The 12,837-nt window shown below is 48.5% G+C and overlaps 1 protein-coding gene and 1 long non-coding RNA gene across 2 annotated transcripts; both read right to left on the reverse strand.

Moving 5' to 3' along the window:
• Positions 1 to 615: 615 nt before the first annotated feature.
• On the reverse strand, positions 616 to 7,854 carry LOC134524984 (ankyrin repeat and protein kinase domain-containing protein 1-like). Its single transcript, XM_063355345.1, has 8 exons — positions 7,667 to 7,854; positions 5,608 to 5,902; positions 5,036 to 5,187; positions 4,071 to 4,120; positions 3,818 to 3,973; positions 3,429 to 3,547; positions 2,396 to 2,441; positions 616 to 2,035 (listed from the first exon to the last, which is right to left on the reverse strand). Exons 1-8 carry the CDS (start codon positions 7,852 to 7,854, stop codon positions 687 to 689), a joined length of 2,355 nt encoding a protein of 784 aa, XP_063211415.1. The 3' UTR covers positions 616 to 686.
• Positions 7,855 to 9,921: 2,067 nt separating this feature from the next.
• Positions 9,922 to 12,464, reverse strand: LOC134524955 (uncharacterized). The gene is made up of 3 exons (XR_010073644.1): positions 10,617 to 12,464; positions 10,249 to 10,438; positions 9,922 to 10,001 (listed from the first exon to the last, which is right to left on the reverse strand). It is a non-coding gene; the product is annotated as an uncharacterized LOC134524955 (long non-coding RNA).
• Positions 12,465 to 12,837: the final 373 nt, after the last annotated feature.

Below are 12,837 nucleotides of genomic sequence, written 5' to 3' on the forward strand. Positions count from 1 at the left end.
AGTAATTTGAATGCTTAGGAAAGAAGCTCTTGGCTCTTTATTTTTCTGAAGGAATGGAGTGGAATTACTCTGGAATTTCTTTTCTCTGTGTTGCATCCATTTACATACTTCCTACTAGTGATTTTTCTTCCTTCCTTGTTTTGTTTTATTCTGGCTACAAAAATGAGATGTCAGAAAATCTGACACGTTGCTGTACCATATGCTCTGTGCCTATTTCCAGCAGCAGGTGAGAATCTCATGATTCAACTCCCACCTGTGGCAAGGCAATTTTACACCAATCTGCTCTATAGGAAAACATGGAATAAAAGCAATAAACTCTGTGGAAGACATGTATATATATGAGTTACTGTGCACAGTGTCAGCATTGCAGATATGAAAAGAGAGTACATATATCCATTTCCATCCCTGCACAGGAAGTATTAAAACAGGAAAGCATTGCCTAAAGCCAGCATCACCAAGCCAAAATGTTTTACAGGCTTGGTCAGACTGGAAAATAAATTGTCAGCTTCCTTCTGCAGCTCCAGTTGCTTCTACTCTTTTAGCGTTCATATTTAGAAACTTCTATTAAAAAAAAAAAAAGAAAAAAGTGGTATTTTCCTGTAATCACCAGGTGACAGGTTATGCTGGTTTAAGGCATAGCACCTGATATTGGAAAAGTCAAGTCATAAATGCCAGACTTGATGAATCTACAAATCTGTCCTTCCTGGAACAAATTTGGGTCTTGAAATCTTAGCATCATTCACCAGAGTCCCATTCCCCACTCTATTCATCAACGAGTCCTTGCCTTGAAGCAGCATAATGATGTTTTCTCTCTGATGTCTAATTGCCAACTGGAGGGCTGTACAGCCAGTGATATCTTCCACGTCAAGCAGAGCACCAGCCTTAATCAAGGTCTTTATAATGGCCATATTGCCCTTGAGGACAGCAAGGTGCAAGGGGGTCCATCCCATTTTGTTCCTAGCATTGACATCTGCCTTGCACTCCAGAAGATTGATGACAGTCAAAAAGGAGCCCCGCTGGACTGCAAAATGGAGGGGGGCCCACTCTGACTTCTCAGCAATATTGGGATCTGCCCCACATCTCAATAGCTCACAGACTACTGGTTCATCGCTGTAGCGAGTAGCCAAGTGAAGTGGTGTCCAGTCCATGCTTCCTTTGGCATTCAGTTTGGCACGGCTATCTTTTAGCAGGTGGATGATTTCAATGTGTCCTTTGAAAGAAGCCAGGTGCAGGGGAGTCCAACCTTTGTCTGTCCTTAGCTCCACATTAGCGCCGTATTTGATGAGTTTCTCACAGATGAGATACTTCCCCCTCACCACAGCCAGGTGCAGGGCACTATAATGATTTTGATCCAGGCTGTTGACAGAGGTCCCGTTCTTCAGCAAATAATGGACTACCCTGAACTTTCCCCTCTCCACAGCAACATGAAGTGGGGTTCTATGGTTCTTCTGCTTTTTTTCCAGGTCTGCTCCTTGACTGGCAAGCAGTTTCACCAAGCTGACGTGTCCAAAGCAAGCTGCCACATGGAGGGCAGTTTTCCCATCAACCTCTTGGGTGTTGGAATCAGCCTGGCGAGATAGCAGTACTCGGGCCACATTCTCAAAGTTGTTTTGTGATGCCAAGTGCAGAGGGGTCCACCCATCATGCTCTTGAGCATTTACTTGTGCCTGGTGGTCCAGCAAAAGGCGTACAATTCTGTCATCCCCATTCTGAGCAGCGAAGTGAAGAGGTGTCCAACCATCATCATCAGGCATATTGATGTCTGCATCATGCTCTATCAGAACTGAGCAGATCTCTGGTGACCTCTTCTGAACAGCCATAATGAGCGGGGTGTAGCCACAGACTACCTGGCTGTTCACATTGGCTTTGCAGCTCAAGAGAAATTTCACTTTTTCTACATTTCCCTGGATCACCATGAGGTGAAGCAATGTGAGGCCATTTTCATGGACTCTACAGATTTCCTCAGACAAGATGTCCTCTGGACTTTCAACCTCACTGTAAGAAGGTGGGATACAAACCACCTGATTATCAGTTTCTAAAGGCGGGGAAACAAAAACAAGAGAGAGTAAGACCAAGTGAAATAGCTTGGTGTGCACAAGATGGGAGGGAGAGCATGTGAATCTTCATACTATGAAATGAAATAAACGTCATTTTAGAGATAGGCAATATGAAATGAGGCAAGACAACTACATGCAAGCCCTTAGAAAGCAGCGGGACATTTGGCTTCTCCCTCACAGGAACTGTATCTGCTATTTCCTGCATAGTTCATTTTGCTTAACTTGAAAAGAAAACTATCTTGAGCCACAATCTTATCACTGGAGAGCGAGGAAATAGGCTATTTTTTGTAGGCTTCCCCTTCTTTATTTTTGAATTATAAAGAAAGTCCCCTACTTACCACCCCTTCTGATGTCTTGGGGGAAGGTGAACTCTTCTTTGTCACTCTCGTTTTCATGAAGGGGAAAAGAAAAATCCGTAAGACAAAATGCTTATTTGCATTCTGTAACGTTTGCACAGAGTTGTTCTTTGCTACTGCTCTAGAATTTTGTATTATCACCCTAGTATTTTTTATCCAATCCTGTTACTGCATCCAAAACTCAGCAGAGCAAATCATGACACTAACAGGAATGTGGGAGCCTAAAAATTATCTCAGGATACCGGTGAGATGTTTCCTCCTCTTACTCATTTACTCCTGAGCATAAGTTTATTCTACTTCCTTATTGCAGCATGTGCCCACGGCAGCATCCCAGCTAGTAGTCGTCTTTGTCGTATAGGGAACCCAAACAACCCCACCTCCTCAATTCTCTATACTCGGGCATTTTGTTTCTCGATGACTGCACAACTAGGCAAAACCTCAAAATAGCAATAGTTCTCAACTGCCACTTCTCCCTGTATGAAGCTGTCTTCGAGGCACAATTACACTCCAGTAGCTAGGCTAAAATTGTGGCTATCCTGAAACCTGATTTTTGCTTAGTCAGAGAAACACAGGAATTTAATTTTTTTTTTTCCTTCTAGGAGACTTGTTTAAACCCGAATGCCCTTAGTTCCATGGAGCTGGAAAATTGTCATCTGAGCACAAATGCCAGTGCCATGAGCAGAACCCCCCTGATTCTGTGTCTGCTTGAGCTTCTTTTAATGACTCTGGCCTACATGATAAACCCATTTCTGAGCAGGTAGAAAGAAGGGTCTTCCTCTAGGACTGTCTATCATTTAGAACACTGGCCAGCTTGCTAATTTTATTTGCAAGTTTCCTATCCTCATAAATGAATTACAGATGTACAAACCATGCAAACACACTGCACGAAGCTTGCTGAGGCGCCCTTGTCTGATGACAAACAGCGATGAGAGAGGAAACACATTCTCAAGAACTGGTAAGAACAGGGAAAGGACTCAAGGGAATTTCCCAAGCGGTCCTGGGAAGCCTTCCTCACCTGTTGGTTCCCAGAGATGGCAGGCTTGTGGGACATCTTCCTAACAAGGCGCTCATTCTCTGGATCCACTACAAGGCTTTGTATCAGTGACAGCAGCATGTCTGTTTCTACAGGGATATCTACCAGAGAAAAAAGACTGTTAGCTGTGCGGACTACCCAGATGTTCAGAACCCAGTCAGTACCCAAGGCTGTGGAAGTCTTCCATGTGTCCTCCACATAGGGAGGAAGGAAAGAGGGAGAAAGAGGATGTGTTGACAGCAAATAGGTACCAAACATTTTCAAGGCAACAGGCCATTTAACTGCCAAAGAGTTATATGCAAGCTTATCCCCCACTTGTTAATCCATGCGTCTGACCCTTGGCTAATCCATATCGCAATTGGATACTACACCTGTAAAGCTTGGCCTTTGCTTAGGGTCTTGGTCCCAACACCTCTTCATCAAGTCAATCATCTGCTGGCATTCGCCTGGCCAGTCATTGCTGATGGGTTCTAGGCAGGGCCTCTTCCCTGCTGCAACCTTGACTATAATGGCCATCATGTTGGCTCCTGAAAAAAAGCAATATGCACTGGGCTTTTTCTCTGTGAAGATGTCTGTAATAAACATTTAATAAGTGCAGAGCACACAAGAAGCGTTCATATTTACCTGCGTAAGGTTTCTTCTGCATAAGTACCTCCCAAATGACAATTCCAAAGCTGCAGGCAATGAGAGATCATGAGCAACCACTCCCATACGTACACAAACATAAAATTCACTTATTGCTTTCATGTTCTTGAGAAATGGAAAAATTAGGAAAGAAGTTCTTCAGGATGGAAGGCTTTCATCCCCCACACCAAAAGGACAAGATCTTATGAATCATCACATACATGTCTGATGCCTCAGCAAAAGGGTTGGTGTAGTGAATAAGGGTCTTATAACATTTCCTGTGAAAGTCAGGCTCTCGGTGCCTTTTTTTCACTCTATTCACATTGGGTTTTAGAGCCCTTTACTACTGCAAGTTTGTGCGGCCATGCAAATCCTCCTTTGCTTCTTGTCTTGGGTTACTGTGTAGTATAGTGGCTAAGGAGCTGACAGATTACCAGAGCATATATATGTAGCTTTGCGTAAGTGAGCTGCAAAGTGCTTTGACCAAAAGGAAAAAAGTAAAGTTGAAACCTTTTTGCCACCTGTTACTGACCAAAAGGAAGCTGAATACTAAAGCAGACTGGCAATATTACAGTTGTTTTAAAATCAATGTAAGCAGCAAGTGCTATGAAAGAGCAGACACTGTCTGTTCTGAGCTCTAATCTTACTCCTTTTCTATAATAACGTCCAGCAACCCAACAGGGTGTGCTGGAACCTAAGGCAATACAGCCTGCCGCTCACATGGGATCAGTGCTGCACAGGGGCACATCTGGTAAGAGAGAGATGTTTATCCACAGACAATCCCACTTGCCATCACTGAGGTTGGAGTACCACATGTCACTCACAGCGTGTTCCCCACCAAGGACATTATGCAAAGCAGAGAGCCAGAATATAAACAAAGCGAGGCAATGTGCCAGTCCCTCCTGCTCTGCACAAGAGCTAGGTGGGAACCCTGTGTGACCACTGAACAGAAAGGCAGCCCTTACCTGTACACATCATATTTGATTCCTGGGGGCTTGCTGTTCTGGAGAAACATTTCTGGTGGGATGTAGCTCAAAGTGCCTCTCAAAGCAGAGCTTTCAATATATTGCATTCGGCTAGACTGCTCCATCCATTTTGATAGCCCAAAGTCTGAGATCTGTAATCAGAAAAAAAATCAGAGCATCCCGCGTAATGCTCACCATCTCACCCCTCCTTATTTTAGCTGGGAAACACCTCCATCCTTCACGATCAGGGATATAAAGAGGTACCTAGCAGCTGAAACTTCATAAAACCCTGGTTAAATTGTAGTCAGTGCCTTTCACTTAGTCCAGGAGATCCGCATTTCCTCCTAAATTGGAGCCTTAAATTCCCGGTTCTGGCACAGATTACTTGTAGGCTCTTGAGAATACCATGTAAATTGTTTACCAACTGCTTCTTATAAGCCCCACTGGTCAATCTTTCATGGAGTGCTCCTGAAGAACCTAACTTATTAGGATTCTGGACTCATTTGGCAAAAATAACCTGTCTCTTATTTGAGAAATAAGCTGTCACTACAAACACAGCACTAAGGTCATACCTTGACATGCATATTCCCATCTAGGAGAATGTTCCCTGGTTTTAGATCTAAGTGCAGCAAAGGAGGTGTCATGCTATGCAGGAAATTCATAGCCAGGCTCATCTCATGGATAACCCGGAATTTGAGCTGCCATGACATTTTGTGAGTGGGAAGAATTTTCTCCAAGGACCCTCTTGCCATATACTCCATTACTATCCCCAAAGGACTGTTGCAGACCCCATAGATGGTGACAATGTGCTGGAATTTGATTTTCTCCATCTTGGTTGCCTCTTCCATTAGACAGTTCATACTGGTCCTGGAAAAATAAAAAAGAGAAAAGTGGAACCAAGACATGCTATCAGTTGATTCACAGGCTGTTACTGTATAGTAGCTTAGTGATATCCAGCAGCCCTGTCTACCCCAAAAAGATTCATTCCAATTTGCCCCTTGAATTGGTGATATTGCAACCACACACATCATGATCTTTCACGGATTAAAATCTAGCATACAAGGTGTTATGACTTTTGAAAACGAGCCAAGGATTGCCTGGGCAAATTCAACCACTAGGCTCCTAGAGAAAGCGATCCAAACTTCCATCTCAGTCCAGCTCTTAGAAGACCTTCAGTGATCACCGAAAGCCTGGTCCACGTGCTTGTTTTCACACTGTGGTGAAATTCCCAAGTGATGCTTCCCTGAAAGCATGATGTCAGGAGCAGGCACAGCATGGTGAACCGTGCCTTTTTCATACACCACATGTCCACACGGCAGCCGCAGCGATGGCCTGCACGCTTCTTGCGGGCAGCCAGGGTCCAAAGACACACTAACCTGCTGAGCTTGAGTATATGGAGGCTTGTATGGCCAGAGGGCATGCCTTGGCCATACCTATACCTCTGGCTGAAGCTTTCTGTCCATGAACATAGTGAATCTGGTCCCAGAGGGAGTCTAGATGTGTCTGTCCATTATTGCCAGTTTTGGCAGACATGTTTCACTAAATCTTTACATTCTCCAACCTGCTAAACAAGTTGGGGTGCCTGGAGCGTGCTGACAGCAGCCAAGCAGTAAAGTGCCAAAACTGCATTTAAAAAGCACACCCTGGGAATGAATCTGAGCTTGCAACAACATTATGCCAGGCCACTAATAGCTCTAAACATAGTTCAGCTAAGCAAATCCTTCTGCCAGACTTCCTCTAGAAAGCTCCCCACAGTGAAACGTACCTCTGTATTGAGGAATCTCAAGTATTGTCTTTCCAACTGCAGAAGAAAGGCTTAACACAGGAAGACAGTTGTAACCTGCAGCATAGAGGATTACAGATTGATTCTTCCCCCTCCCAGGAAAATGATGGGTGTGGAGAAAGATTTTTAACCAGGCAGGATCCTTCCAACTTGAACAAAATACAATTTTAGAATAAATAATTTCATTGTCTCGGTTGTTTTTTCAGCAGGACTGCCTATATTGTATGTGGTATTGGTGGTGGCCGCGATTACCTAGCTTTGTTTTATCTCCAGACCCAAGGTAGTCAGCAGAAGAGTCTCTGCAGGTGAGAGACAGAGCAAAAAGTAAACTGAAGGTGCAGGTGCACCATTGAGAGAAAAAAACGTATTTGGAGGGTAAGACAAGTGAGGGAGCAGAGACCTTTGCTAGCCCAGCAAAAACAGCTGGAAATTCTCTGTCTCTCAGCATTCAATATGGTGATTTTAATGACTAATTTAGTTTAATATATATTCATTAGTCCAAATGTCCAGTGAAACCTGCAAACAAGTAATCAGGATGCTTTTAGGCACGTGCCCATGTTTAGTTTAAGATGGCTACACTTCAACCTCCAGATTTCAACCCCAATTGTTCTGAATAAGCGTTCCTTTCCCACTTGCACATGCACATCACGCACACACAGAAAGAAGGAATGAACAAACGAACTCCAGATCACTAGTGTTTTTTCCACTCCCTTTAGGTACTTAAAAACCTTACTTCCCAGGGAGAAGTAGCCACATAAAAATTTCCTTCGGGGTTTTAGCACCACATCACCGCAGGTGGCTCTAACTGACAGCTTGAACTGCTGAGTGAAAAGAAACCGCATGGTTACCTCTCCACGCCGGAGTCCTGCAGCAGGTACGGAGAGCATTTCACTGCATAAACTGTCCTCCACCTCTTGTGCTTGACTTGGTACACATGCCCAAAGCCTCCGCTGGCCACTTTAATCCAGTCTTCTTCAAAATCCTCCTTATTAAAAACAGTTAAGCTGCCCAGTTGCCGGTCTTTCTCCGAAGTCATGACAGAAAAGGCAGCGTGGCTATCTGCCTCCTGCTCAGGCGGTATCAAAGAAGAATAAAGGAGCTCTTCCTACTTCTGACTTGCATAGGGAGGTAGGGGGTTACCTGAGGTGAGCCATGTAACTTACTGCCAAGAGGTGGATCCCAAGTGTCAGTCTCATTTGGTAGGCAGAGGAGCTACATTACTTAATTACAGGCACTCCTGCCAGCCTCCTGCGCTGAGCTTGGCCAGGCTGGGTACATGTCTACACTTCCATAAGGCTGCCCTTCTCTTTCACATCAAGCACTGGGTGGGTAAATGCTGAAAGAATACAAGATGAAAAACTGTGCAACGCAACAATCCTTTAGCAATTGCACTGTGCTGAAGATGGGATTCCTCACCTGAGGCACAAGTGTACGCTGAGTGAAAGTGAGACAGACTGATATTTCAAGGGAAGGAAGGCCTTACACAGAGAGAAATCCACAAGGCTCCTATGCAGCACTGCATGTGACCTGGATAAAGAAGAAAAGTGGAAAACACTCCAAAAAGCTGAAGTACAGAGAAGACCCCAGAACTAGCATGTGGCAAACATGAGTGTATGAACCTGAGAAAACACTTAAACAGAAACGCAACTAACATGGTGAGCCAGAGCGATTACCTCAGGGATAAAGTATGCCATCAAATGCCTGCAAAGGGCATTTGAAGAGACAAGCGAATACTGAAGAGCTGGTCTGAGCAGTTTAACCATTGCCATGTGAGCACTAGTAACAGCTTTTAGTTGTTTTGTACCTTGACTCCCCAAGCTGTAAAAAGGGTTTAATGACACTCATCTGGGCCTTGGGCATATATGTCTTTAACAGCTTAACACTATGTAGATAAATCTATGTTAAATACAATGTGATGCTGGTTTGCTTAGCGCTACTGCAGTACAAATAATAATTAGTATTTCTGAAGGGCAATTATTATTGAGCCTTGATCTGAAATTTTTAGCTAGACATCAGACCTGAAGAAATTCTTGGAGGAAGACTGATCCAGGTGGAATTACAAGCTACTTCTCTGTTACAGTTGACACAAGGTGCTCTGGCAATGGCCCATCACTCACAACTGTGAGGCTTTGGGGAAAGAAGGAAAAGGAAAAAAGCCAGCCAGGCTCTGCAGCCTTTTAGGGAAAAAAAAGCATCAGAATCTGCCACAATTATAACTAATTCCCTGCCCACTCCTTGGCTGCTGCCCACCAAGTGTGATGCTTCTGGCCCAGGTACCGCCCCTAGCCACCTCCACTCCCACTTACCAGCACTCACCTGCCAACACAACTTCAGAGCTGAGGACAAGCGCGATGGGGGTCCATTCACTTGTGATCAGGCACAGGCAGGACAAGACCTTACCGAAATGCTCAAGTTTTATTGTAGAAAGTTCAAGAGAAGATGAGGGACTGGAGAAAAACACTCCACAGTTGCAGAGTGGCAGCAGCAGCACAGCTGCTGCTTCACTTCCTCCACAGACCTTACAGCTGTGCTGCATTTATTGGCAATTAGCTCAGGCACCTTCCAGAGTCTGTCTCAACTTTAATGGCATTAAAATAAAAGGTTAAGAAGTGAGACAGTCACGCTGATCATTTACACCTTTGTTGACAACAGCAACTTCCATTTCTTGAAATGAACCTTTCATGCTTTTGCCCCAAACTGGGGAGCAATTTTACCCCAGTCCACGCCAAAGAACACCTTGACTGTGGAAATGGTGCTCAAGCTCACTAGTTTGCAATTGTGATGCTTTCTTTTGAATTTCCTAAGGTGCAAGCTTGCAGTGCTGCTCTGAAGCAAATGGGAATACTGCAATTATCCATAGCCCTCCTCAGCCTCCTGAGGCAGAACGATAGAGGTTGTGATGGTCAGGGCTGTGGCCTTGCCCGCCCTCAAAAACCCACCCCCTATTTGCTCTGCACACGTCATGTGTGCGGTGCAATTTTGCTGGCATCAGCTAAAGTACAGCTAGGCAGGAAAGTAGCTAAAGCTAACACACTAACACACCATCAGAGAAAGCATTTTATTGGGTGCCCCCAGCACTGAATAGCTGGGAAAAGGGAGACAACAGAAGCTGTTTCGGGACAGGGAGAAGGAACATCTTCTTCCAGAGGCTGAGGTCCAGCGGCTTCCTCGCCCGTGCAGGTGCTGAAAGAACAGCATTCAGAACAGGGGAAACCACCTTAAAATCCCTGCTCCCGAGTACTCGTTCCCCGGGGTGCACACGGCCTCAAAGGACACTCTGGGTGTCTGCGCAGCCCCTCCACTCCCCACATCTGGTACAGCAGTATCAAGCTACAAAAAGTAGTTTTGAGACAACTTTGGGAAGTCACATCATCTTAACACAGAATCGGAGCACTCCTAAAAATCTCGGGACCTGCCATGAGCCAAGTACCTGCTCCAGAGGCGCAGAAAACATCCCCAAAGGGCCAGGGATGCTTTAGGCGACCGCAGCTCCGAAGACAGGGAGATCCCCTGCCCAAGAGTGCCTTTCTCGTGCCCTTTCTTCAGTCTGCTGCCGCTCCTCTTCTCCCTCGCTCTTGCCTGGCGGTTCCTTCCACAAACGACGGCTCCACCAGCAGCTGCTGCAAAGGCAGGAGGACGTGCTCAGGACCGAGAAGCCCCCGCTTCCTGCCTGGAGGACAGAGGGACGCTGGGCTGGTCCCCGCAGGGAGCTCTCCAGAGCACCGTCCGACCCCGGCCGTCCTCCCACAACACACCCCCACCCCCCCGCAAAAAACCTCGCAGATCAGCTTTTCTCACCACATTGGTGTTCCAGTCCCAGCGCTGCCGCCTGTGGAGTTCCAGCTGGTGCCAGAGCTGGGCTCGGAGGTAGGCACCCTGGGCAAATGGAGCTAGGCATGCACAGTGGCGGCCAAAGAGCCTGCACCCCTGCTTACAGGGGGCTCGAGCCGCTGCCTGGAATTCAAAGTGCCTGGGACTGCAGGGCACTGGTCTGGCCCTGACTTACAGGGCAGCCCTGGTCCCACAGGCCCTCAGAGGCTCCTTCTCTCCGATTCAGGGACACCCTGACCCGCACCCACTAATGGGGCGGTCACCCCACACCGGCTGCCAGCAGAGCACTATTAAGAGTGTACTTTCTGCCCTGAAGGCAGGAGACTCGGCAGCAGTGGCTGGTGACTAGCAAGGGCTTTTCCCGGGAGATTTTAGGGGCTTGGGCAGAAGAACGTTCTGAGGTGGGTTCCTTGCCACTTGGGAGAAGCTGCCGCTTCAATGCAGAGCAGCTGTTTGGGAAGTGGCTGGTGTTTGGGGCCTGCAAGTGACGCTTGCCACCCTAAACCTGCTGCGCTGCCCTGCCCTGCCCTGCCCTACCCTATCGTGCCCTGGTCCCCTTTCCCTTTGCTCTCAGCTGGGGAGAAAGGGAACCCCTGGGGAAGGCAAAAGCTGGGGGGGAAGGGGCCCTTTCCACGGGCCTGCAAGCAGGGCCCGGGTCCTGCCCAGGAAGCCCTGGCACTGGGCTTAATGGCGTTGAACTGGGCCGCCCCCCCCAGAAACAGGGCCAGGGCCTCTCCTCTGTAAAGCCCCCAGGATGCTGGGCACCACGCGGCGCCCAAGATGTCTAAGCCAAGGGGAGTAGGGGGCGAAGGGGGGAAGGACGGCCAGAAACCAGGGACCGGGGACCGCCGTGGGGAGGTCTCTCCGAGGGCCGGCTTCCCCCTGTTCTCCGGGCGGAGGCGCTTGCGCTCCTGTGAAAAGACTGCACCGTCCCCCCCAGCAACAACTCCTAGACAAGAAAGAAAGAAAGAAAGAACAGGCATCAAACGTGTGTGTGGAACCACGAGGCAAGAGCGAATAGGAGGAGGAGCGGCAGGCTGAAGAAAGGGAAAGAGAAAAGCAAAGAGAGGCACTCTAAGCAAAGGGAGCTCCCTGTCACCAGGGATGCAGTCAAACAAGAGCATCCTTGGCACTTTTGGGAAGGTTTTTATGACTTTGGGGGAGGTACTTGGCTCAATGCCGTTCCCTGGGTTTTTAGAAGCCATTCCAATTCTGTGTTAAGAAGATACAACTTCCAAATTTTTGCCCTTGAAGGGCCAGGACCAGGGACACCCACCTGACTACAGGGGGTCCCTCCCAGCACATCCTGCCAACTGCAGGGGACACGCACAGCCCTATTTACAGGGTGGTCGCCCTCGGCTTGGCACTGCCAGGGCACGCCCAGGGCTGACTTACGGGGCAGCCCTGGTCCCAAAGGCCCTCAGAGGCTCCTCTCTGATTCAGGGGCACCCTGACCTGCACCCGCTAACGGGGCGGTCACCCCACACAGGCTGCCAGTGGAGCACAAAGGCTCCCAGACCCGGACCCTGGTTACAGGCAGGTCGACACCCAGGGAGCCAGAGAGCTCGGCCTTCCCCCACAGCAACAGGAATGAGACTCACTCAACAGCCAGGCCGCAGAGCTTCACGGCCAAAGGCCCACACACATCCCGGCCCCATGCCTCTGAAAGGCCGCGGCCAGGGGCACCCGCCTGATTACAGGGGGTCCTGCCAAGCCCAGGGGACAGGCACAGCCCTACTTACAGGGCGGTCCCCCGTGGCTCGGCACTCCCAACAAGGCTCCACGGAGCCCGAGGCTCCGACCTGCGCCCCAGTTACGGGCCGGCCAGCCTGGCTGCAGCACAACACCATCTCTTCGGGAGCCCAGCGCGCAACCTCAACCCCAAACGCGGGGAGGTCACCCTAGCCAAAAGCAGCGCCAAAGGCAGGCCTGCACCCTCCAGCACAGCACTTCCTCAACCTGCACCCTCAAAAGAGCCAGGGAGGGCTCGCTCCTGTTGGCTGGCTAAAGCAGCCTCCCCAGCCCTGCTTACAGGGAGGTCGGGCTGCTCCTGGGGACACAGGGCTCCACGGACTCGTGACACATGCCCCGAGTACGGGGCTGTCACGCTGGCAGGTCGCCAGCAGGACAGGCAGCCGCGCAGGCAGAGGCCCGGCCCCTGACTACGGACAGGTCGCCTTGACCGCAC

The sequence above is a fragment of the Chroicocephalus ridibundus genome, chromosome 18, assembly GCF_963924245.1.
Source record: "Chroicocephalus ridibundus chromosome 18, bChrRid1.1, whole genome shotgun sequence".
Lineage (NCBI taxonomy): Eukaryota > Metazoa > Chordata > Aves > Charadriiformes > Laridae > Chroicocephalus > Chroicocephalus ridibundus.

What these genes read in the sequence shown, in the direction of transcription:
- LOC134524984 (XM_063355345.1), bottom strand. Translation starts at nt 7,854, where the DNA reads ATGACTTCGGAGAAAGACCGGCAACTGGGCAGCTTAACTGTTTTTAAT. An exon ending in ATCAAATATGATGTGTACAG is followed by an intron (nt 4,121 to 5,035) that starts GTAAGGGCTGCC and finishes CATTGCCTGCAG; the next exon opens with CTTTGGAATTGTCATTTGGG. An exon ending in GCAAAGGCCAAGCTTTACAG is followed by an intron (nt 3,548 to 3,817) that starts GTGTAGTATCCA and finishes TTTCTCTGGTAG; the next exon opens with ATATCCCTGTAGAAACAGAC.